We start from the raw sequence: 24,746 nt of genomic DNA on the forward strand, positions 1-24,746 counted from the left end.
CCCAGGAACTTGCCCCGCACACAAGGCCAGAGGAAAGCCAACACCCTGCAGCCACTCTCCCCAGCAACAACCAGAGCATTCACAGGAAGGTTTGTCTAGCACCACACCACAGCCAGGCTGGACTCCGCATGCCCAGATAACAAGCACTCACATGAATGGTAGCCTCGTTGCTGGATAGGACATTGCGCAACCTCTCCAGGTCACTTCCACGCTCCCTTATTGAGAGACGGAGCTGTTGCAGCTCTTGCTCCTTCTTCTCCAGGGCACAGAACTTCTCATCTACTGCTCGCTAGGGTGAGAGGGGGTGATCACTCAGAATGGGGTAGTAGGGCTCTGCAGCCCACCACTCACTTTGTGGGGCACCTCAGCTCTCCCTTTCAGAGGGCTCCTCTGGAAGACTGAGCCATGAAGAGCACGTAGAAGACATGGTCACCTCTGAGGTCAGCCTGGGGCTGCACCACTGATGGTAGCCCAAAGGCTGAGCCTCAGGGAAAACTAAGACATCACCAACAGAGGTGTGCTCACCTCCAGAGCAGCATCCCTGTCGCTGACTCGCTGCTGCAGTTTCTCCAACATGACATTCATGGCTGCAGGGCTCTTGTCCAAGTTTTGCTGGCATTGCAGAAGCTCCCTCGATTCCTAGAGGTTGCACACACACACCCCTAGTACAACTGTCAGTCCAGAAACCCCTCCAGAGAGCAGCACAGAGAATCAGGGCTAACTACCTTCACCCTACACTTGCTCTACCCCGCACATTAAAGAGTGGTAGAGTCCCAGCACGTGGGGCTGGTTGACTAGCACCTGCCAGGGCTCACCAGGCATTGCCGTGGGCTGAGGTACTCAGATACTGGTGCCTTATTCCTCATCTTGGGAGCCCAGAAGCACCTCTTTCCTTCCCTTCTTCAAAGGGCATGTGTGAAAGCTACAGGCTGGTACTTGGCGATGCAAAAGTCAAAGGAGGAGCAGACGCCCTGACTAGTTACGTTCAACTTGAATCTTTCTGCATCTCACCTGCAGAAGCTGTTCCTTGCGAGCCAGATGCTGACTCAAATGCTGAACTCTCTGCTCCTGGGCCTGCAGCTCACGGCATTTCTCCCACTCCACAGTCTGGAGCTGCTGGGCCTTGTCCTGCAGCTCTGCCTGCAGCTGCTGTACTACAGCTCGCAGCTCCTGCAAAGGAAAAGCACACACCTTGGCAGTCAGTCCTCAACAGACCTGTAAACAGCAGGCCAATCTGAAGAAGCCAAGAGCAACAAGGGCTGTGGGAACAGCCAGAAATGCTTTGCAATACTACAGCTTTCACATCTCAAAACACACTTTCATGGTGATGAAGTTTGACTTTATTTCATTTCCCAGGGTATCCATCCATCTAAATCCCTTGCTCTGGCCACAGACAGAGCTTTACAGTCAATCATAGCTAACCTGTGCAGCAGTGGGCATTAACTTTGTAACATCACAAAAAGAGATGGAACATTTGCACCAGCCAAAGACATACAAGGGACAACATACCCGCTATCAAGTGTCTTTGCTGATTCTAAATCCTCAGATATGAAGCTAAGGACACACGTGACAAGGGGTTAGCCAAGTGTGCCCAGACTGGTGTAGGCAAGAAATGATGAATGAGCGCAGAGTACTGACTACATCAGTGCTTCTTAAGTTGTGTAAACCCAGAGACTTCCAGGCTAAGTGCTTGTCATACCTGGTTGTGTTTCCAGGTTGCCTCTTTCTGCTGCTCTTCTTCATGCACCATGGTCTCTAGGAGCTGGGTTGCTCTCCTGGCTTCAGCCAGTTGATGCTCTTTCTGGCGCTGAGTTCTTTTCAGCTTCCGCAGCTCCAGCTTGGTGCAGAAAAGCGTGTTCTGAAGATCTAGCAGTGACATTTGCTGCTCCTGGGATGAGAGTGGGCTCTCTGATATCTAACAAGAGTGGGAAGCAGAGAAACTCAAAGATTCACTTCACGAGAGGGATTTAAAAATCAGGATCCCTGCAGAACAAAACCTGATGTATTTGAGGCTTCCCAGGGACATACCTGCAACTGTCCCAGATGGCTTCTCTGTAGCATGTCCCGCAGCTTGGCCATTGTTTCATTCTGCCCTTCGATGATATGGTACAGCTCTTCTGCCTACAAGTCAAAGGATAGGAAGCCCAGTCATTGGCAAACCAAGCACAAACCCTCCCGTCCCAAGCCTCCAGCGTGGATTATGATACATGTCAGCATTGCACGAAACTAAGAGCTTCGCAATAAGTAATTTAATGAGATCCAGGATGCCTAGCAATGACTTAAGCATTCTTTTTCAGTCACTGCCTACAGGGCTAGCACACTTTCCTCTTTCAGTGAGCACCACCCTGTCCACCCAAAACTATTACCTTACTCTCTTTGTTTTTCAGGGCCTCATTCAGACTCTGGATTGTACGATCTTGCCTCTGCGATGTTTCTTGGACAGATTTTAATTCAAAATTCAATTCATTCAGCTTTTCCTGTAACAACTGAAGACAGAAATATATTGGTTTTTTTAATCCTGCCTAATGCTCTACATAAACACCCTTAGGACTCCCTCTGCTCCTTACTCAAGTCCCTACAGCCCAAGTGTTCACCAGATCAAGATCAACGTGGCTCCCTCTAGAGTCTGTAAATACTGTTTGAGCTGGGTGGAGACCAGTGAGTAAACACAAAGCCTTCAGTGCCTCCACAGGACTGTTCCAGTGCTTCTGGTCCCTCCAATGCAGCCCCCACGTGCAGGGCGGAGGTTCCAGGCTTGGGTTCACACATCATACTGCCTCCCACATACTCCAGGAGAGTCTTGCTCGGACTGCCCAGCGCCTTCCCAGTTTCTATCATTTGTTTCTGTTCCCTTAAGAGGACAGGGGCTGCTTCAGCCCAAAAACCTCCCAAGAGATCTGAAAAAAAAAAAATCAACATGGAGAAGCTACACATTCTAAACACTGTCCCATTTGCTTCTGAGGTCCTCCAGAGCATTGCAGCTGCCCCTTTACAATCTTCTAGCCCCTTCTCTTACTGTCTCCTTCGACCACACAGGCACTCTTGCAGCAGCTGCTTGTCTAGGTAATTCTACATTCAATCAGATCAGTGGCTTATTTAGCCTCAAGTTCTGGCTTCAGCACAACAGAGTCTAGCCAGTACCAGCTCGCCAACAGCATGGCTGCAAAGCAAAGAGGAACGTCTCACTAGTCTCCATGTCTGGTTTACAACCTGAGGAACTTTTGCCTTAGACTTTTTCACCCTAAAGAAACTACCATCTCAAACAGTTTTAGGACAGTTCTCTGCTTTCACCATAATGTTCATGATGCAGCGCACGTTGTGCATTTAGGCAACTGCTTGTTAGCATTTCTAAACATGCTGCCTGTTGGCATTCTTAGTCTTGGATGATACGCATCTTCCTTGGAACTTACTCAAGCCTCAATTTCTTAAGGAGTTGGTGCTGCCACATGATTTCCTCTTGTTGCTCATCAGTTTACACACCTGTCATGTTATCTCTTCTCTAAGAGACACTCGCCCTAAACTGTTTAAACACTTCCAACTGCATTTTCTAGGCCTTGGGCCTCTTTATTTCCCTGTCAACCTTTGTGGTCCAGGCAGCTCCAACAGCTTACAGCTGTCCCCAGATTTAAATAAAGATCCCATCCTGATGTTTTTTCCCCATTTAATCCCTCTGTTTTCCCAGTGGGTATAACTTACCTTAGAGTTCAAGAGCATAACTAAGAACATCAACCCCTCGCAACATGTGTTAAATTTGATCTGCCTCAAGACAACTCAGCTGCATGTTTCTTTCCTAAGAAAGCCTTTAAATCAAAATGAAAACAGGACCCCTCTGAGCTGATCTCCCTTACTGCTTACAAAAAAGAAGGCAGCTGTCTCGAAAGGCAGGTGCCCTCCTCTCCTGCACCAGGCTCAGCCCATGCAAATCCAAGAGACAGGGAAATAACCCTGTGCATCTCCCCTTCACCAGCTCCCAAAAGGCTCACCAGGCAAGTGGGAAGTTCTTCCAAAATAATGGTTTCCAAAAAAAATATGGAAAATTTACACAGCACAGCTGCAGAAAAAAGTAAATGCTTTTAACTCAAGCTGGCAGACAACAGCACTGAGAATCACATGTCAGCACACACACCCTTGCTGGAACAGAGGTGCAGATGCCTGCCTCCGGCCAGGCTAGGAGGCACCCTCCAATACTAACTACATCAGGCTCACTAGGCACTGAATTTGCTGTTCATGAAGAAATACCTTGTTGGCAGCTTCAAACTGCTGGATTTTGCCCTGCAGCTCTGCAGCACACAGATCAGACACGTGCTCCCCCACTGCAGGGTCACCCGGAGCCGGCTGCTGATGTTCATCCTGCAAATTCTGAGAAAAAAAAGGAGAGAAATGGCTCAAGTCTTGCACTGGCTTCTTCTATTCAGCTGTCAGCCCTCAGAGACCTTGCAGCATGGGCTTAAACACGCCCCACTGTGCTTTTCTAACTGTCTCCGAAACACCATGCTGCCCGTGTCTCCCTTCACCTGGGTGGCAGGCTGGCACCTGGCAGCTCTCTGCCTGGCCTGCCAGAAGTTCCCTGCTGCCCTGAGGCTCTGGTTGGGCTCCTGTCTCTCCTCACTCCAGTACTGTGAGCCCAGCAGCTTGTCTGGCTCTAACCACTGTCTGCAGGCTGATGACGGATCTGCTCCCCACACCCAAGCCATGTCTCTGAAACCTCCTCTCCTTCCTACATACCCTGCTGGCAGCTTCAAAAAGCTTCAAAACAAAGCCAGCACCAAATCAAAGTCCTTCCCATGTTCTGCCAAGCTTCTCCTTTTTAATCAAGCCCACAATCTTCAATCCTTCCCAGCAGCTACCCTCCTGCTGTGACCTGGCAGTCACCCCCGGCTCTGAACCCCTCCACTTGTGATTCTCTGGGCTCTCCTTCACAGCTCCCCATGCTCCAGCACCCACGCGGTGTGCGATTCCCTGCAGCTCCACAAGCCGTAGCAAATTGAATGCCACAGCTGAGATTTTTTTTCATGATCTATACCCATTTATTGAGAATGGAAACAGCCTACTTTCTGACACATGGCCTGCCAGACCCTGCTGGCTGAGCACACACTAATCCCTTGTCATCCCTTCTTACTCTTGTGCTACCTCCCGCCTAGTGAGTTGTTAACTCCCAACAGCAGCATTCAAACCAGCTACCCACCCCAGCCCTCACAGGACTTGTTAAGTATTCCTAAATATTACCAGTGATACGAGATCAATTGTACTGGTGTCTGTTTCAAGTGGGAGTCCTGGCAAGTGCAGGGTTGCAGCACAGAGGCTATGAGAACATGACAGAGCTTTTCAGAGCACACAGAGGAGCACCAGCTCCAGGCAGCACAGTGCAGGGAGAACAACAGTCAACTCTGATCAGCCCTGTCGGATTGAATCCTTATCTTCAGCAGCCACAGAAACGCTGTCTCTGGGAAAGGCAGGCAGCACAGGGGAGCTCCCCCAGGCCTGTGCATTGCCTCTCACATACAGAAGCTTCCACACAGAAGCAATGCTTCCCTTTACCCTGATGTTTTGTTAAGATTTTAGTGAAACCTTAAACAGTCACAGCAAGTAATTTCACGTTTGGTCAGCTGGAAGGCTTCAGATCAGACAGGGAGAGCTGCTGGAATCTCTCACACAACAGCTATTTTGAAATAAGGTTGATGAAAAGAAAATGGGGAGGGGGGGGCCGGGGAGGGGAAAGGAAAACACGCCTTTCCCCACAATTTGTACACTCCTAAGAAAAATAAGCAAAAAGCCTGCAAAGAGTTAAGAGCAGGGAAGGGAAAGGCAGAGCCAGCTCCAGAGTCCAAAGTCCCAAAGCCCACGCTGCCTCCCTCCTCCCTTGTGCTTCCCCGCAGCCATGCCACACAAGGAAGAGCACGGCTCCCCAGCGGTTTTTCCTACATCAGCATTTTACTGACAATCTCTCTTCAGTACAGCTCCAGCAATGTCAGCACACACTAACCTAGACAGAACACTTCTTCCAAAAATAAGGACAATAATCACAGCATTATCTAAGCCCGCCAAGCTCACATCTGCCCAGAACAGTGGGTAAAAGACCGGCTGTCAGTAGGGCAACGCTTCCCTCGCTGCCAGCACGGCACCGCAGGCAGTTGCAAGCGTGTGTCTGACAAAGGCTGGGTTTGATGGCATTTTCCTGGGGTTGTGGTGATGAAAAGGAAGAATTGTTGGTTCAAGAAAATGCCCAAGACAACAGTACCTACAAGATCATGTGCCCTGACACCAGATCTTTCAGTCATCGTAGCTTACAGCAGTAAATTTAAAGGAGAACTGCAGTTTTCCAAAAGCAATAAGGGAACTGTGGTCCTATATATCCTATATATTCCTTTCACGTTACCAGAAAGGCATTTATGCATATGAATCGCTGGACAGCAGTACCTGACTTTTAGAAACTGTGTTACTTGTACGAAGAGAAAGAAATATCATTTATACAAGAACCATTTAGTTTACTAGCTGCATCCAACCTCTCATTTTTGCTGTTAAAGCCATCCGAAGAATTAAGCGCTTTCCCCCTTCTGCCAGACCCTGCACCAAAGACCACAACTGCTGCTGCCACGGCAAGAAACAGGCAGTAAAAAATCCTGCAAGATGAATTCCTGGCAGGAACAGTCAGATGGCAGAGGCTGGAGGTTGGAGAAACTCCTCTAAAGCAGTTCCAAGAGGAGGATGGCAACGCGTGACACAAAGCCAAGCTGTAAATGCGCCACGTTGATTGCACCACGTTCTGTTAAGAGAAAGCCTATTTTTATGCTGTAAATATATCCCTAGCGGTGAAAATTAGCAGCAAGCAACACAGTCTACAGAAGCAGCACATCTACCCTGCTTCACATCTTCAGTTGGTGGCTGCCAGCGTGATGCCTCTGTGCACCAGATGAAAATTAGTTTTTTCTATGTTCCTCCCTAGCATCATCTCTTGAGCAGGTTTTTATGGGAAAAGCACACAGCTCTGGGAAACGCCTGGGCAGATGGGACAGCAAGCCACGCTGGCTGAATAGGAAGCATAATTCAGCACAGCTACAGTTGCCATAGTAATAAACAAGCATTTTTCTAATCCCCCAGGCTACCTAGAGCATTAGAGAGCACTAAGGCTGCTAATGGGAATGCAATTAGGCTGACATGGATATTCCTGAATTGAAGCTGACTGAGGCCTTCTATTCATTAAGGGAAGTGGTAAAGGAGTTACAAGTTCAGCTTTTTGACTGCATACTAATGAAGATTTCACTAAAGCCAGCAAAACAGAGGCAATCCAGAGCTACATGAGGACTACCATCGAATCCCGTGAAAGCAGCTTTCATCGCCTCTCAGCAACACCTGCTGTTAATTGATGAATCTTTTCAAATAAACCAATTATCTAGAACACCAACCCTAAAGTCATCCTCTGGCTCAAATCCACCTCTAAGGAACACACCTTTTCCTCAGGGCATGCGCCACAGATCTCTGTGCGGATCTGCACGTTAGGCAGGTTGGAGGCCTGATCTGCAGAGGCAGGGCTCTGGAGGCAGGCGTTCCTGACACTGAACCATTACCCAGGCACAAAGAAAAGACAACTTCTGGAAAACACATGCCCAGAAGCTTAAAACACTCCCTTTAGTTGTGGGTAAAAGTCACACCGACTTCTTAAAGAGACAGCTGAAGTGAAACTGGTGTTTTCTCAACAGAAAAATGACAAAGCATGCAAAGAGCTTAGACCCATCTAGCAGGCTGCATTCACAGGAAGAGCTGATGGAGGGGGGGAGGGTTAATTTCCCAGAACACAAGGAGGAAACAGACGACAGCAGAATGACAGAGGAGAGAGGCAGCACACCTAAAAAGGACCGAGCTGCCTATTCTTAGCCCTGGGCTCAGTGACACATGGCTATCTGTATTATCTCAGCACAGAAGAATCCCTAGTGGGCTCAGCGTTGGGTCGCAGGGACGCTGCTCAATCAAACAGCGGCACAATGACCTCTACCTGTACCCGCAGCGGCATATAATCCTCACAGAGGTCATCCCACAGCTCCTGCAGTTCAGAAATCTCCAGGGAAAGACCCAAAGGAGCTCTGGAAAAGGATTTTCTGTCTGCGTTCAGGAAGGCAGAACCAGCACACACTAAGCCAGCAGAAGCGCTGCCATCTGCCAAGTCATGGCTAAGCTTGGGATGGGGCAAGCTGGACTTCACAGGAATAGGTAGCCTGCTGCCTTGGGGGCTCTGAAGGGGTTTGTAATCCAAAGCCTTGATCAAGTTGAGGGCCAGCTCCAGCCTGTTCCCGCTCAGCGAAGAGCTTGGGGTTATGCGGTCATCTGAGAAATCATCACATTTCCCATTCCCTTTCACCCCCTTATCTGCATCTTCGTCCTTCTGCTGCGGAGGGCTCGCCTCCACGGTTGTGTCCAGGGACTCAACAGAGGACACAGGCGTGCCTTCCTCCATGCTTTCCCCATCCACAGGCCCTCTGGTGCTGGTGGACTCTGCTGCATCGCACACGGATGACTCCTCGTTGCCCATGCTGGCCGACCACCGGCTGGACAGCCCACAGGAGATGCTTCTGGCCACCTTTCGCGGCACTTTGCAAATTGCTTCATAGTCAGCATCGGCCACCCGCAGCACAGCACAGCCACGGCAGCGCCGTGGGCGGTTACTTGTTCCCTCTGAAGCATGGCAGCTGTGTGGCTCCAAGCTGTGCTCTTCTTGATCCGTCCAATATTCATACCCAGAATAAGCAAAGTCCTCCTGAAGGAGGGCAGCGTACCGCACATCAGGCAAATTAGACAGGTCCACAGTCCCATCCCCAGCTCTGTCATCTGTGCTAGAGTCTTCGTTGTTCCTGCGGTACATGCTTGCAATGCAGAACTTGAGGCGGTCTTTCTCCAGCAGCAGTTTCTGCAGGCGCTCGATGGAGAGGGCTTCGATGCGTGCGATGACGGTGTCGAACCTGTAGATGCGGTCCAGCATGAAGGCACACTTGCTGCAAACGAACTCAGATTTGCCATCCCGGCACAGCTCCCTGCCCAGGACGTGGGAGAGCAGCACCTGGAGGTTCAGCTTGGCCGCCGTGTGGAAGATCCATCGTCGCTGGTTGCCACACAGCTCCCGGGCGCAGATCCGGCAGGTTTCCTTCATCCTCCCTCCTGGCCAGCACCCAAACCTACTTCTGGGGGTTCTCAAGAGACCTTCCTGAGGCCTCTACCGCTCACTCAGCGCATCTCCCGGGGCACAGCTCCCTCAAGCCCTGAGCCCACCGCCACCTCTCACCCCACCAATCTCCCCTTTTTAGGAGGGTGACACGCTGGGACTCCTGATGCTACAGAAACATCCCACCCTACAACATCTCCTTCACATCTCAGCCCAATCACACCAGGGCTGCCCCCCTCTCCGGGCTGACCCCCCCCACCGCCCCCCCCTTCGCTGCCTCCCTCTCCTCACAGTTCCCCCGCCTCCGAGGCTGCCCCCTCTCCTCCCCGGGGCTGCCCCTCACCCCGGGCTGCCCCCCTGCCCCACAGGCCCCGCCGCTCCGCCTGCCCCCGCCGCCGCCGCCGAGGATGCTCCTGCCACGGCGGCGCCCGGCTTGTGGCTCAGATTTCAAGATGGCGGCGGACGACAGCCTCGCGCGTGCGCGGCAGCTGCGGCGCCTGCCGGGACTTGTAGTCGCCACGCCCGCAAGTTGCGCATGCGCGGTGGCTGCCCGCGGCCCGCCCCAGGCACACGTGGGGTGGGCACAGCGCAGTGCCGGCCACAGCCACAGCGACCGTGACAGCGACAGTTCAAGGCCAGTGCCGGGGGCCCAGCCCCAATGCCAGGGCCCAGCCCCAGTGTCAGCGCCCCCCACTAGTGCTTGTCTCCAGTGCCAGTGCCTAGTCCAGTGCCAGCGCCACATCCCAGTCCCAATGCCAGCGACGTGTCCCAGCCCCAGTGCCCAGCCCCAGCAGGCAGTGCCCGGGGGGAGCATGTCCCCACAGCACAAGGCCACCAGCACCCATGCACCAGTACCTGCACGGCACCCCGTGGCACCCAGTGGGCACACACCGGGGTCCCCCGGCGGGACCACCACATGGGCAGCTCACACACTGATGGCCCATGGCTGCTGGGGACAGCACTGTGCCACCAAGACACAGCATGGCCAGAGCCGTGCGGCTGCCAGGAACATGCTGCTCTGATCCCTCGCAGCCCTGAAATCCTTCCTGGCACCGTGCCGGGCTGCCAGGGGTATTTTAAGACCCGGGATTTAAACAGCAGACGGGCGCAGGCAGCGCCGACACCCGCAGAAGGACTGCACAGGTTGGTGGCCTCTCCCCCGACACCACACACTGGGTCCTCCCGGCCCTCCTGCCCCCCCCAACACCACGGCACAGACGTGCAAATGCCTGACACTGCTGGGCTGGACGTGGCGCAGCCCTGGCCACAGCCCCAAAAGGGGACAGGGATGACAAGTGCTGGCCGAGCCCTGGGCGGGTGCGCTCCCCCCCCGGGTGCCGGGCTGGGGTTGCCCTGCGCCTGCACACCCACCTGCCCCCCCACGGCTGGGGGCTCCTCCAGGCGCTGCTGCAGGTTGCGCTTCTCGGCCGACAGTGTCTCCACAAGCCGTTTGCTGGCAGCCAGCTCTTGGGTCAGCTCTTCAATCCTCCTGCGAGGGAGGGAAGGGTGGGGGACACTCAGCATGGTCCTCTTCCCCACAGCCTGGCTCCCTCCCCTTGGAATGACCCCTCCACCCCACTGGATGCCCACAGCCCCCCTGGCCCCGCACAGCAGCAGCCCCTTGGTGGTCCCCAAGGGCCAGCACAGGGCACAGGCTGGCAGCACAGAGGGAACAGGTCCTGGGCACCCACCTCTGGGCCACAGCACTGCAGTTGTCATCACTCCTGTCCTCTTCCTTCATCCTCGCAGCTTCCTTCAGCTTCCCTGCCAGCTCCCGGCACCGCTCCGCCTCAGCTCTGGCCAGAGCCGTGGCCTGCTCGGCCTCACTCTGTGCCAGCCTGGCCTCCTGCACAGCAGCAGGGTGAGCCCCCAGGGACTGGGCCCCAGCCCCCCCCAGCCCCCACCACCCCCAGCTCACCTCCTGCAGGAGCTGGATCTTGTTCTCCAGGAGCTCATAGACATGCTCCGACTCCCGCTGCCGTTCCTCATACTGCTGCCGGAGCGCTGCCTGGCTGCGGGTCGTCTGGTTCTCCGCAGCCACCCTGCCAGGCACAGCACGGCATGGCACGGCGTGGCATGGCACGGCATAGCGTGGCACAGCATGGCATAGCACAGCACAGTATGGCACAGCACAATGTGGGACAGCATGGTATGGCATAGCATGGTATCTCACAACATGACATGGCATGGCACTGCACGGTATGGCACAGCACACTATGGCATGGCACGGCACATGACATGGCATAGCATGGCACAGTACAGCACAGCATGGCATGGCACAGCATGGCAGGGCTTGGCAGGGTGCAGCATGGCATGGCATGGCATAGCACAGCATGGCCTCCCTTTGCAAAAGCCCCCACCCCAAACCAGCTGGGCTGGGCGAGCCATGCCACCCCAGGTGCCCCCAGCCCAGCTCCCCCCATGCCGTGGGTGCTGTTTCTGCAGGACCCCCAGGCAAGGTGTGCTGTAACCTCCCTGTGCCGCTGCCCTGAGGACACAGCTCCTCCAGAAGCACCAGGTCATGCTCAGGCTCTGAACCACCAAAGCAGCCCCTGCACGCTCCTGAAACCAGGGGCTCCCCAGCTGCCGTGCCCCCAGCCCCGTGCCCGGCGGTGCCCCACTGCGGGACACCCGCGCCACGGCCCCCGGGCACAGCGCTGCCCTCCCCCACCGAACAGGTGCTGCCCTTTATTTTTGGCTGGCGCCGGGGCCGTAAGAGGAGCTCTGCGGGTGCCCAGCCCCATTGCAAACCCCTCCAGCCCCACTGCAAAACCCTCCGCTGCCCGCTGTGGGCAGGGTGCAGACAGACAACCCCCGTCCCCACGCAAGCACCGCAGACGGCGCATGGGTGCCACGTCCGCCCCGGGGCGAGGGGCTTGGCTGGCCCCACTCACCATGTGTTGTCCAGGGCTTGTTGCTTCTCCTGCAGCTCCCGCTTCAGGCTCTCCACCTCCACCTTCAGCTCAATGTTCTGCAGGGCGGGATGCAGGCGGGTAGGATGCCCCCATGCTTGCCCAGCCCCCCCAGTGCCGCTGCCCACAGGAATGCATCAGAGGTGGCATGGGGGTCCCCCACCTCACGGCAGGGCTTTGGGTGCTCCTGGCACTAAGCGGCACGGGTGGTATTTTAGCCCACTGGTGCTGGGACGGGGTGTACCCGCTCCATCTGTCTGCACCCAAACTGGCACCACCACCTACCCTGGGTACCCCACCGGGCTGGGGACGCCTTCCCCGAATGTCTCCCCGCTCCGGTCAAAGACAGCGAGAGGCAAACTCCCGCACAGCGGCTCCCCCAGCCCCAGTGCTGTGCCCAGTGCCCTCCCCGGCATCCCCACCAGCTGTGCTCCCCCGGCCCCATCTCCTCCCAGAAAAGGGGGGGGCATCAGGAGGGAAACCCCCATTGGGCACCTGTCCCTCATGGACGCTCACCCGCCGGTAGACATCATCCCGGCTGCCCTCGCCCTTCTGCTGGACACGCTCCTCCAGAAAGTAGATGCGCAGCTTGAGGCTGAAATTCTCCTTCTTGAGGTCATTGAGGTGCTGGGAGAGCGTGCGGTACCCGTTAGCCATGGCCGGCGCTCCATGGGGGGGGCATCCCGGCACCCCTCACATGGTGCCGCCGGGGACACGGCCCGGGGTCCCTGCCCGCCCGCAGCTCCCGCCGCTGTCCCCGCCGCGGCCCCTTTCCTTTTTTTTTTCACCTCCCAGAGCTATTTGAGGAATCGCTGGAGCAGGGACGGCGGGGACGGGCGGGTGGTGAAACCCGAGCCCCGGCGGCCCCCGCGCGCCTCAGCCAGGAGGGCGGCGAGGGGGAGCACAGCACACGGGGGGGCTGAGCCCCCTCTCCCCGCCCCACCGCCGCCTGCCCCATATCCTCCTCCTGCCTTCTGCACCCCACTGATGCACCCAGGGGATCCGGCATGTATCCTGCAAGCACCCAGTGGTGCTGGGGTGCTCCTGGCAGTGCCATGGGGGGGTCCCAGCACCCCGTGGTCTCACCTGCTCAAAGTCCCGAAGGGTCTGCGTCTGGACGAGGGGACCCATCTCCAGGTCCTGGAGGAGACACCTCTGCACCAAGGGGCCAGGCTGGGGCTGAGCACCCGGGGGGCCATGGGACCCCCGCAGCTCAGCTGATGTGGGGTCCTCGTCACCGTCAACCCAGGGCCTGTCTTGGGAAGCTGGGAGGGAGTGAGGGCGAGCGGCAGTCAGACGAGCGAAGCAGCTGCTCCACACAACGCCTGCCCCCAAGATGTCACCGGGAGGGACACCGGGACACCTTGGGGCCCGGTGAGCCCCTGGCCATCCCATGGGGTGATGCACACTGCTGGGTGCTGAGCACTGGCACATCACCCTCGGCAGGGCACGGAGCTGGGGCATGCAGTGTACAGGGGGGCTCTTGGGGTGTCTTACCCGCCATGCGGCTGGCTCCGGGGAGCACGGCCAACCCGTCACCACTGCAGGGGTCCCTGGGGAGAGGAGCACACGGCCACATCACACAAGGCATCGGGGGTCCAGCCCCCAGGGCCCCCATGCACCACCCAGCTGCTGTGCCAGAGGGGCCTGGGAGGGCAGTGGGGGATTTTACCAAAGTGTCTGCACGGCGGCTGCTGCGTCTCCCCCACCCCAGGGGGGCCGCCAGAGGCTGGCACGGCACTGGGTTGGGGGGGCGGTGGGGCGAGCTCCCGACATCAAACAGTCACTCAAAAGCCTGCCCGGGGTGGGGGGGTGAACTCCAGGCAAGAAAAAACCCCTGTACATCTGTGGGGGTGCATGGGGGGTGTGTGTGTGTGCACCCCTGTGCGTGCATGCACAGGGGCACACGGGCGTCCGTGCACACGTGGGGGTGCCCGTGTGTGTTCCCGCAGCTGGGAGGCATCTTATCTAAGTGCAAAGACACGAGGCACCCGGGGCCGTGCAGATGGCGGTGCCCCCTTAGGAGCACTTTAGCCCCATTAGCAGCCGTGGCAGGGCCACCTGAGCCCCGGCAGCAGCCCCCCGCGGCCCCTGGGAGGGGGTCTGGGTGTTGGCAGCGAGCAGGGGCTGCCTAAGGCAGGGCTGGCCCCGGCCCCGGCCGCTCTCCAAGGGGCCCCCTGCCTCCATGCTATCACAGCTCACCAGCTCCCCACCGCAGCTGCAATCAGGTTTATTTTCAGCAGAGAAGCGTGAGTCATTTCATGATTTAAAAGAAAGAAAAACCCCACAACCCACAAATTAAAAAACCCAGATTTTTTTCCTTAAAAAAACCCATCAGAGTATTCATTTTCTAATCCCAGCATGACAGCTTTTTGGGGGGGTCCTGAGAGCCGGGTGGTGGGCAGTCACCCCCAGCACCACGATGGGCTCAGCGCCCTGCCCACGTGCATGATGCTGAGCCCCGGCAGCTGGGCAGGGACAGCAGGTCCCTACAGCACAGGTGGCCCTGGGACTGTGCCCCCTGAGCTGGGGACACCACACCAGCACCTGATGGGCAGGGGACACAGCACTGCCAGCCTGGGAGGGAGTGGGAGGAGGCAGCTGTGGGGTGTCACGGCCCCTGCACCAACAACCCGCCACGAGGGGAAACTGAGGCATGATGGCTTTAAACACACCAGCGCTGGCCAGGCATGGCCCTGCGCCCTGCCAGGCACCATAACCGGCATGTTACCCAGAGGCACAGTACCCAAAGGCACGATACCCAGAGGCACGGTACTCAGGGGCACAGTACATGGAGGTGCAGTATCCAGAAGTGCAGTACCCAGAGGCGCGGTACCTGGAGGCACAGTACCCGGAGGCATGACATTCAAGGAAGCACAACACCCAGAAGTACAATAACCAAAGGCATGACACCCAAGGAGACCCGATACCCAGAGGCACAGTATCCAAGAAGCATGATCTGTAGAGGCATGACACCCCAGGAGGACGGATACCCAGGAGGCACGATACCCAGAGGCAAAACATCCGAGGAGCCACAATACCCAGAGTCAAGATGCACAAGGATGCACAATACTCAAGGAAGCACAATACCCAGTGGCACGATATCCCAAGGCATGATATCCCAGGAGGCAAAATATCCGAAGAGGCACAATACCCAGTGACATGACATCCAAGGAGGCATGACACCCAGAAGCATAATACCCGGAGACACAACAACCAAGGAGGCATGACAGCCAAACACCTGATACCCAAGGAGGTGCGATACCCAGAGGCACAATACCCATGGAGACACAGTACGATATCCAAGGAGGTGCCATACCTGGGGGTGTGACACCCGAGGACATGCAATACCAGAGGAAGCACAACACCCAAGGAGATGCAACACCCAGAGGGGTGATACCCAGACAGGAGGGTGGCCAACCCCTGTGCCTCCAGTGCCATGGGGGCTCCTCGGGGCCACCTGGAGGCAGGGCCAGCCCGATGGTGTGGCTGGCCATGGGCTCTGGGGTGAGCAAGCAAAGCACCCACTTTCCTGCAGCCTGGCTGCCCAGCCAGCACCCCCCAACACCAGGACTGGGAGCCCCGTGCCAGGCCACGGGGATGCTGGGCCAGTAGGAGTCCTGGGTTCTGCCACGGCTGGCTGGGCTGGATGGGGACTCCCCCCTCCCCATCCATGTGCCCAACACTGGGAATTTGTTTGCTGCAAAGGGGAGGCCGCCGTGGTGCTGCTGGGGCTGCAGGAGGACAAGAGCCCTTTCATGCTGGCCATGCCACCCTGGGGTGCGGAGCAGAGCTGCCAGCACAGCGCAGAGCCGGAGGGGGGCACTGTCCCAGGGCCCCCCACCCACCAGGCAGCACTTCCCACCCCTGATGTAACTTCAAGCCCTGGCACGAGGGCTGCCACGCGGCCCTGACTCAGAGCACCCACTGACTCACAGCATCTCCACAGCATCACACCAGGGCCACCGTGGCTGCTTGCCGGCACCGGCACCCCGGAGTGCCGCCGGGGAGAGGGGAGAGCGCAGGGGTGGCTGCCAGGGCCACGGCACGTCGGCTGCGTGAGGGTGGCACTGCCCCATGGGAGAGCATCCCCAAAGCACCCAGCACTGCTCAGCACACCGACGGCAACTCACCTCCTCCTGCTGCTGGATCACCTCCCACGAATAGACAGATGGACAGAAGGATGGACGAAGTGATGAATGGCAGCCCCCAGCCCTGTGCTCAGCCACAGCCACTCCGGGTGCCTGCGACTGTTTCCAGGCTGGCAGAGGGGCCGTGGTGAGGGCTGGACAAGGCCAAGGAGAGCGTGGCAGCTCAGTGCCGGGGCCAGGATGCCGAGTGTGGCACAGCCTGGCTCCCTACTGACTTGTCGGCACAAATGTTTCAGCAGGGGATGAGTGCCGCCACGGGGGAGGTGGAGCCGGGGACAGCCAGCCACGACCGCGGCGGCCGCCTGTGCGCCTGGGCGTGTGTGCACAGCACACGGCACAGCCGCCCACCGCCCGCCCGCCCACAGGGCACAGCAACAAGGCCTCCATTGAGCGTGGCAGGACGGAGGGAGCTGGGGGCCGGCGTTACCCACACTCCTGGCGAGGACGGCTCCCGGCACTGCACCGCACGCGTGGCAGCCGGCACGGCTCCCAAGGCCCCACAGCCCTGGCCGGGTGCCGGGACAAACGGTCTGGCCAGTGGCTCAGGCTGGAATTGGGGATGGGCAGAGCCAGGGGAAGAGCTGGAAGGATGCAAACAGGGCTCCCCATGCTGGCACCCCGAACCACAGTGCTTCCCACAGGGCCACCCTTGGCCCACCACCTCCCAGCAAACCCCACCTGCCCGGCGCCCCGAGGAGAGCCCAGTGCTGGTGCCAGTGCCAGCCCAGCCCCGCAGGACCCTACAGCCCCTGCCCTCTTGCTTGGCACAGCACATGCTGTCCTGGCACCCCCGGGTCCTCACGGCACAGGGCAGCGACCACCTGTGTGCCCCCAGTGCTGGATGAGGGCCCCTGTTCACTTCTCGCGCACTGGCAGCTCCCCCGAACCCCTTGCCTGGATGCCTGGCAGCGCTCCCGGGCTTGCCCCATGCAGGGCCCGGCGAGCCACAGCCCAGCTGGAAGTGGGGTGTCCCACAGCCCCACCTGCAGCACCAACCCGCGGGACCCCAGCAGCAGGCAGGGGACACCCACGGCCCAAGGGGGATGGGGTTGGGGACAGGCAGTGTCCGGCCCCACACAGCCCCGAGAGCACAGCTGCATCCCAGCCGCATCCCGGCCACATCGATGCCGGTTGGTACCTGGGCCTGAACCTGCCGCGGCATCACCACAGCCCAGCGTGGGCACACGCAGCCCCCACGCGTGCCCAGGGCACAGGGACATCCCGACCGGCATCACCCACGGACACATGCACCCACGGATGACACACGCACACACGGACACGCTTCTCACCTCCGCCGCGGGGCTCGCATCCTGCCCCAGGCCGGGCACCACTGCACCGCGCCGGGTAGCACCGGGCTGGGCACCGGCGGCACCGGGCGGCACCGGGCCGGGCACCGGCGGTACCGGGCGGCACCGGGCCGAGCCGGCGGGTCTCCGCAGGCGCTGCCTGGCCGCCCCAGCGTGCGCCGGGGAGGCGGCTCTGCGGCACCGGCCGGCTCCGCCTGCCGCTGCATCCCCTCCTCCTCCTTCTCCTTCTCCTCCTCCTCCCTGCCTCCATCCTTCATCCATCCCTGCTACCCTCCATCCTTCCTTCCCTCCTTCCATCCCTCCCTCCATACCTTCCTCTGACCCTCCATCCTTCCTTTCCCGCTCCATCCCTCCTTCTGACCCTCCATCCTTCCTTTCCCACTCCATCCCTCCCTCTGTCCCCCCCCTTGCTCCCTTCCTCTGCCCCCCTTGCTCCCTCTCTCCATCTCCCCCTTTGTCTCCCCAGTCCCCCTGCCCAACTGCTAGCCTGCCCCAACTGACACAGCCACCCCCCACCCCAACCCTCCACTTCCCCCAGTCCCTCTGGACTGAATCCCAATCCTTCCCCACCCTTCAGTCCCCCAGGCACCATCCCTGATCCCTCCCTGACCCCCCCAATCCTTCCCCTAATTTCCCAGTCACCCCAAAAGACCCCCATTTAGCCAAGATCCCCCAAGGCACTCCTAACCATTCGTCCCAATACCCCAGTTACCCCCAGTCCTCCTTGTCATCCCCTACCACCCTGGGTCTTCCTTGGATGCCTCCATCCAACCTGACACCTCCAATCCCCCTTGTCACCCACAGAGCCCCACGAGGCCCCCCAGGTACCCTTCCAGCCCCACAACACCCTCACTTGCTCTCTAATCTTCCATGACTTCCCAGTCCTTCACTGGGACACCCTTGTCACCCTCGATCCCCCTTGACCCCACCATCACCCAACCCCCGCTTTAACACCCACCGTCACAACCTAATACCCCAATCTCCTTCACCGTTGCCTCTCCTTTGCCACCCCCTATCCCGACCCTAATAACCCCAGTCCCCTTTGACCCCCCTAATTCCTTTCCCTGCTTGATACCCCAGCCCCAGTGCTGCCCCTGCCCTCTCCCCCAGACCCACACCCTCTGCAGGGACCACCCCCTCCATCACTCTCCTCCATCCTGCACCCACGGGCCCTTGGCCAGCCATCCCCTGTGGCCCCCCCACACCTGCCACCAAGCAGATCCCATCCAGGACCCCTGTGTGAATGGGGTCAGCAGTGGGTTGACGTGTCCCCATAACCCCCAGACTCCGTTCCAGTGGTTCATTGGCCACCACGGCCCATGTCCCCCGGGCAGCCATCCCCCTGGCCCTGCCAGCTTTGGGGTCCCCACCAGCCCTAGGGGCCCTTCCTCAGGACACAGGTAGGGACCAGATTCAAGTCTTGCCAGCTGGCTCCCTTGGAGGGCCAGGAGCCGGGGGACATGCCTGCTGGCACTGCCACCCCACCAGTGCCCCCTGTGTCCCAGCAGGCCCCCTGCGAGGGACAAGGTGCTGGGGTGCCGCGGAGCTGTGCCTCCAGCACTGCTCCCCAGGAGAGGGCACCAGCCGGCCAGGAAAAGCCAGCAAATACGATGTGACGGCAGTGGCTTGGCCACACATGGCCTCCACACAAGTGGGCCACAGGTGCCACGTGGGAGAGGGGCCATGGAGACGTACAAGAGGCGTTGGGCAAACCCAGGTGGTGCCAGCATGGGGAGCAGGGTGCCAAGACGCCGGGTTGGTGAACACCTTGAGCAATGTCTTAATGGTTAACCGAGGCCAGGGCCAGTGGCAGCGCTGTGCCAAGGGCCAGTGGGGCTGTGGGGCCGTGTCCCAGCCACAGCATGTCCTGCAGCATGGGTGCCCCCAGCCCATGGCACGCGTGAGGCTGTGGACAGGGAGCCCTGTCCCTGTCCCTGGGTCACACAGCCCCGTCAAGGGGCCATTTCAGGACCCCGCCGCAGATTTCTCCAACTGCTGCCCTTGACCCCATCTCTCGCCCTGTGTCGGCTGCCCTGGACTTTCCCTCCTCTGGCGTCACAGTTGTTTCCTGGCTGTGGCTGCAGTGTATGCAGCACCAGGGTATAGGTAGTGCCAGGGTGTACATAGCACCAGGGTGTACGCAGTGCCGAGGTGTACGTAGCGCTGGGCTCTCACACCTCAGCAGTGCTGGTCCATCACTTGGGCTCTGCTGGGTTTAACAGCCTCTGGGGCCACCCCAGGTCTCACATGGGGCAGTTGGGTCCAGCCCTGCACCTTGGGGGGCACAGAGCCTGGGGAAGGGCTCAGTCCTGTCAGGATCTGGCTTGGGAGCGCCGTGTCCCTGCTGCCCAGCCGAAGTGCATGGAAAGTGGTGGGCAAGGAAGGGCCAGATCCTGTCTCCCCCCCTGGGGTCTGTCTGGTCCAGCTGCACTGCCAGGTTTTGTCCCCATGAGCAAGGGGATGTCCTCCATCCCTCACCATCACTCATGCCAGGCTGTGCCTGGCCCCATGGGGTCCCCACACCGTCCCCTCTTGAGGGCCAGCACTTTCCCCCACGAGGTCACTGGACACAGCCACATGGCTCTTGCCCCACGGAGGGTGTTTGCTGGGCGGCTCCCATGCACCCCACGTCATTGGGAGCCAGTGGCCAGGGCTGGCCCCATGCCCCTGGCCCCTTATCGGGGGCATTGCTCAACAGCGGGTGCAATGCCGGGGGCGGGCAGGGGCCACGGCACTGCCTCACCTCTGGGTTGTGGGGCCTGGGGAACCCCCATTCCTGGGCAAGCTGGGGGGATGTGGCTGGGCTTGCCATGGGCTGGGGGCTGGGCTGCTCCCCTGCCGGCAGCACTCCCAGCTTTGCGGGGAGCCACCAGCACCACCGTGGCTGCCACCGCTGTTCCCCTCCTGCCTTGCCGTGCTGTGATGTGCGGGGCAGGGAAACTGAGGCACGGCCGCGGTGAGCGGGCGGGGGGACACGCTGCCCCCCGCTCCCCTCGGCTTCGTGGCTCCCCGGCCCGGGGGCAGCGGGGTCCTGCCGGGGCACCCCCTTGCTCTGGGGCTGCTGGGTGGCCCGCCACAGCCCTGGCCCCGCTCCCCTCCGCCTCCTCCCTCCCTCCGGCGGCGGGGGGGCCCGGGCGGGCTGGGGCGGGGAGGGGAGGGGAAGGGAAGGAGGTGGGATTATGGAGACGAGACCCAATGAGCCCGGAAAACGTGCCCCGCTCGCAGCCCTTTTAGCGCGGCGGGCGGGCGGCAGCAGCCTCCCGGTGGCGTGCGGAGAGAGCCGGCACCCCCGTCCCGGCCCGTCCCGGCCCGTCCCGTCCGGTTCCGTCCTCCACCATGGCGCTGGGGAAGCTGCAGAAGGTGCTCATCAGCGACAGCCTGGACCCCTGCTGCCGGGAGATCCTGCAGGCCGGCGGCCTCCGGGTGCAGGAGAAGCCCGGCCTGAGCAAGGATGAGCTGCTGCGGGAGATCCGGGTGAGCGCGGCGCGGCCGGGCTGCACCCACGGGTGGGTGGGGGCGTGGGTGAGCGCAGCCGGGGTCCGGCTGTCCCGAGTGGCAGCGGAGCCCCCTCGCCCAGCGGGGCCGGTCCCCGCCTCCCGTCTGATGCAAGAGCCCGGCCGGTTTCGCACGGCGGATCCCAGCCCCCGGCGGCCGCTGTCCCCAACCCGCCACCCCCCTGGGACCACCCCGGGACCGCCAGCCCCGGCCCCGCTCCCGGCCCCGGTCCCACCTGCGGTGTCTGTCCCCCCCAGGACTGTGATGGGCTCATTGTCCGCTCGGCCACCAAAGTCACGGCCGACGTGCTGGAGGCGGCGGAGAGGCTGCAGGTGGTGGGCAGAGCGGGCACCGGCGTGGACAACGTCGACGTGGAGGCAGCCACCAGGAAGGGTGTCCTGGTCATGAAGTAAGAGCAGGAGCATGGGGACATCCCTGCCTGCGCTCCTGGGGAGACAGGGGAGGCTTCAGCAGGGTGCCCTCCCCACCCATGGCACCCCATGGCACCACCCTGCAGATCTCCATCCTCACGGGGTGCAGACCCCATCAGCCTGGGGCTGACACACCAGTGACACCACTCTCCATCCCCAGCACACCCACTGGGAACAGCCTCAGCGCCGCCGAGCTCACCTGCGGGATGATCCTGTGCTTGGCCAGGTGAGCACGGGGCAGGACGGGGGGACAGATGTATGCCCCACGGCCCCCTGCCCCCGCGCTGACTGCAGCCTCCCCTTTCAGGCAGATCCCACAGGCAGCTGCCTCCATGAAGGAGGGCAAGTGGGACCGTAAGAAGGTAGGAGGTGGGCGCAGCGCCCCGGGCAGGACGGGGTGGCGGGTGCCCTTGTGGGGTGTGCTCACTCACTCTCTGCTTTGCACCCTAGTACATGGGCATGGAGCTGAACGGGAAGACGCTGGGCGTGCTGGGGCTGGGGCGCATCGGCAGGGAGGTGGCCACCCGCATGCAAGCTTTTGGCATGAAGGTAAGGAGCCAGGGCAGGGAGGAGCGATGGGGAGCAATGGGGAGCATGGACCCCCCTGGCCCAGCTGCCAGCACTGTGCCAGGCTGCAGGAGCGAGCGCCCACTCTGCCTCAGACCATAGGCTATGACCCCATCATCACCCCCGAAGCCTCGGCTGCCTTTGGCGTGGAGCAGCTGCCGCTGGAGCAGATCTGGCCCCGCTGTGACTTCATCACGGTGCACACGCCGCTGCTGTCCTCCACCATGGGTATGGGGCGGGCACCGGTGCGGTGGGGTTTGGGGGGAGCCAGGGCAGCCCCTCACCACTCACGGCGCTCCCTCCCTCCGCAGGGCTCCTGAACGACAGCACGTTCGCCAAGTGCCGCCGCGGTGTGCAGGTGGTAAACTGTGCCCGCGGCGGCATCGTGGATGAGGGTGCGCTGCTGCGGGCGCTGCAGTCAGGGCAGTGTGGCGGGGCCGCCCTTGATGTCTTCACGCAGGTGAGCGGGGCCGTGGGGACCCCCTGAGCTTGGCTTCGGCTCAGCATCACCTTAACTGTGCCCAAGCCAGGCCAGGAGAGCCCGGCAAACCCCATGGAGCCGGGGACAGCCCTCCCCAGCTCCCCTCCTTGCAAGGGAAGAGTGTGTAAATGCCCCCTGGGCTCCCAGGTGGGTGCTGGGGGCTGACGGTGGGACGGGGCTGTGTCGGCAGGAGCCCCCAAAGGACCGCGACCTGGTGAACCACCCCAACGTCATCTGCTGCCCGCACCTGGGCGCCAGCACACGGGAGGCACAGAGCCGCTGTGGCAAGGAGATCGCCATGCAGATCGTGGACATGGCCACGGGGAAGGGGCTGGCTGGCATAGTGAGTACCCCAACCGGGTACCTGACCTCTGTGCCTCAGTTTCCCTGTCTGTAAAGCATGGGTGCGTTGGGAGTGACCCTGTGTGCTCACTGGCAGGTTCCCATCGCACATCCTGCTCTTCCTCGCAGGTCAACGGGCAGGCTCTCAGCAAGGCTTTCACACCCCAGACCAAGCCCTGGATCGCCCTGGCCAGGGCCCTGGGCACGGTGCTGCACACGGTGGGCAAGCAAGTGCAGGGCAGTGTGCAGGTCTGCACCCTAGGTGAGCCAGGCAGGCTGCACTCCATGCCCGGGCACAGGGACACTGATGGGTGGACAGCACACAGGGGCACGTGGGGACCCACTGGGCTGGGTGGATAGGAGGAGGGATGGGTGTGTGGCCAGGTGGAGGGATGGATGTGAGGGTGGTTGGATGGTGGGGTGGGAGGATGGTGGGAGGGCGGGGGTGTAGGGGTACAGATGGCTGCATGAATGGGAGGGAGGATGTGAGTAGGGATGGGTGGGTGGGTGGAAGGAGTTGGTGGAAGGACCAGCCCCAGGCTGGCTGCTCCAGTGTGGGGTTGACCTCTCTGCTGCTGGCCCATCCACCCCCTGCCTTCTCCCTGCACCCCAGGGACACCCCTGTGGGAGGCCGGGAGCTACCTGATGCCCGCTGTGGCCACGGGCATGCTGGCTGGAGGGGCACAGAAGGAGGTGACCCTGGTGAACGCCCTGCTGCTGGCCCAGGAGGCTGGGCTGAAGGTGCGTGGACATCCGGGGCTCCACATGTCAGCCTGGCGCACCCAGACCCTGTCCTTCCCTGCCAAGCAGCATGAGCCCGGGGTCGCCCCGTGGGGCTGCTAATGCACCTCTCAGGCTGGGGGGGGCATCCCCTGGGGTGGCCTCTGAGGACATCCCTTCTCCACGCCCTGCCACGTGCAGGACCTGGGTGCTGAGTGGCCACATCTCTCCGGCAGGTCACAACCACCCATGGCGACATGGCCCCCGAGCCCGATGGCAGCGCCGGCTTGCTGCAGGTGGCCCTGCAGGGCACCCCACACCGGGCAATGGGGATGGTGCAGGGCAGCACCCCAGTGCTGCGGGAGCTCAATGGGGCCACCTTCAAGCAGCCGGCCCCGCTGACCGGCCCTATCCTCATCTACAGAACCAAAGCCTCCGAGCCCAGCGCGCTGCCTACGCTCGCTGGTAAGCTCCCTGCATCACCCCTGAGCAGGAGGGGCAGCCTGGGGGGAACCCCACATTCGCGCCTGAACCAAGCCCCAGCTGCAGCAGGGAGGGGGGACAGGTGTCACATGAAGAGATGGGGATGGGGGGGCTTGGGCAGAGGGTTGGGGGCTTGGAGCAAAGGACTTGGGGTAGGGGAAAAGAAATGGCATCGTGGACCTTTTGTGGGGTGTTGGGGTGGGCAGAGCCCTGCTACCTGCGGGGTGCTGGGGCAGCCTGCAGCCCCTAACCCTTCTCCTCCTCTCCAGGACTGCTAGGGAAGGTGGGGGTCCACCTCCAGTCCTATCACAGCTCCGGCATGGTGGCGGGGGAGCAGTGGAGTGTTGTGGGGCTCTCGGCCCCCCTGTCCAACCTTGGCGAGCTGAAGCCACGCGTCATGGAGGTCTTCCAGCTCCACCTGTAGCCCCTGACTGCCGGCAAGGAATCCCCACGGCCACAGCACCTGGATCCCCCCACAGGCGGGGGAGCATCACACCTGGCCGCCCCCAGCCCCCGCGCTGAACTTGGGGTGGCCCCATGCTCAATAAAGGGTCCAAGAGGAGAGAGCGTGTGATGCCTTTTCTGTGTGGTCCCTTGTACCTGACCACAAAGTTCCTGCAGGCTCTGTCCCTCCTGCCCCCCCGGCCCCACTGCTGTTTGCTCAAGGGTGCAAAGGTCTTGCTCAAGCTGCTGCGGCCCCGCCAAG

General features: G+C 60.5%; 2 protein-coding genes across 9 annotated transcripts in view; one reads left to right on the top strand and one right to left on the bottom strand.

Moving 5' to 3' along the window:
• Positions 1-17,609, bottom strand: part of PDE4DIP (phosphodiesterase 4D interacting protein) — a 35,487-nt gene extending 17,878 nt beyond the window's left edge. For 2 of the 8 annotated variants that reach the window (XM_076339799.1, XM_076339800.1), the window contains exons 1-8: positions 7,991-9,350; positions 4,240-4,359; positions 2,367-2,486; positions 2,029-2,121; positions 1,700-1,915; positions 1,012-1,170; positions 526-639; positions 152-289 (exon numbers count right to left, since the gene is read on the bottom strand). In XM_076339799.1, coding sequence (XP_076195914.1) covers positions 152-289; positions 526-639; positions 1,012-1,170; positions 1,700-1,915; positions 2,029-2,121; positions 2,367-2,486; positions 4,240-4,359; positions 7,991-9,139 — 2,109 coding nt within the window. In that variant the 5' untranslated portion in view covers positions 9,140-9,350. Of the gene's footprint in view, positions 1-151; positions 290-525; positions 640-1,011; positions 1,171-1,699; positions 1,916-2,028; positions 2,122-2,366; positions 2,487-4,239; positions 4,360-7,990; positions 9,352-10,522; positions 10,641-10,842; positions 10,998-11,069; positions 11,194-12,045; positions 12,123-12,579; positions 12,815-13,149; positions 13,329-13,560; positions 13,617-17,503 lie in introns of those variants that run through there. The other 6 variants (XM_076339802.1, XM_076339804.1, XM_076339803.1 and 3 more) reach the window with 6 other exon arrangements.
• A 3,181-nt stretch (positions 17,610-20,790) lies between these two features.
• On the top strand, positions 20,791-24,602 carry PHGDH (phosphoglycerate dehydrogenase). The gene is made up of 12 exons (XM_076339806.1): positions 20,791-20,995; positions 21,274-21,425; positions 21,608-21,673; positions 21,755-21,809; positions 21,898-21,996; positions 22,110-22,242; positions 22,326-22,474; positions 22,686-22,838; positions 22,967-23,099; positions 23,451-23,578; positions 23,794-24,022; positions 24,310-24,602. The coding sequence occupies exons 1-12, from the start codon at positions 20,858-20,860 to the stop codon at positions 24,462-24,464; spliced, it is 1,590 nt and encodes a 529-aa protein (XP_076195921.1). The 5' UTR covers positions 20,791-20,857; the 3' UTR covers positions 24,465-24,602.
• Positions 24,603-24,746: the final 144 nt, after the last annotated feature.

Source organism: Aptenodytes patagonicus, chromosome 5 (genome assembly GCF_965638725.1).
Source record: "Aptenodytes patagonicus chromosome 5, bAptPat1.pri.cur, whole genome shotgun sequence".
Lineage (NCBI taxonomy): Eukaryota > Metazoa > Chordata > Aves > Sphenisciformes > Spheniscidae > Aptenodytes > Aptenodytes patagonicus.

Excerpts from the sequence above, each read along its gene's own strand:
- PHGDH (XM_076339806.1), top strand. The coding sequence starts at position 20,858 with ATGGCGCTGGGGAAGCTGCAGAAGGTGCTCATCAGCGACAGCCTGGAC. Across the intron at positions 21,674-21,754 it reads ATGATCCTGTGCTTGGCCAG|GCAGATCCCACAGGCAGCTG; the intron begins GTGAGCACGGGG and ends CTCCCCTTTCAG. Across the intron at positions 21,810-21,897 it reads GCAAGTGGGACCGTAAGAAG|TACATGGGCATGGAGCTGAA; the intron begins GTAGGAGGTGGG and ends TTTGCACCCTAG.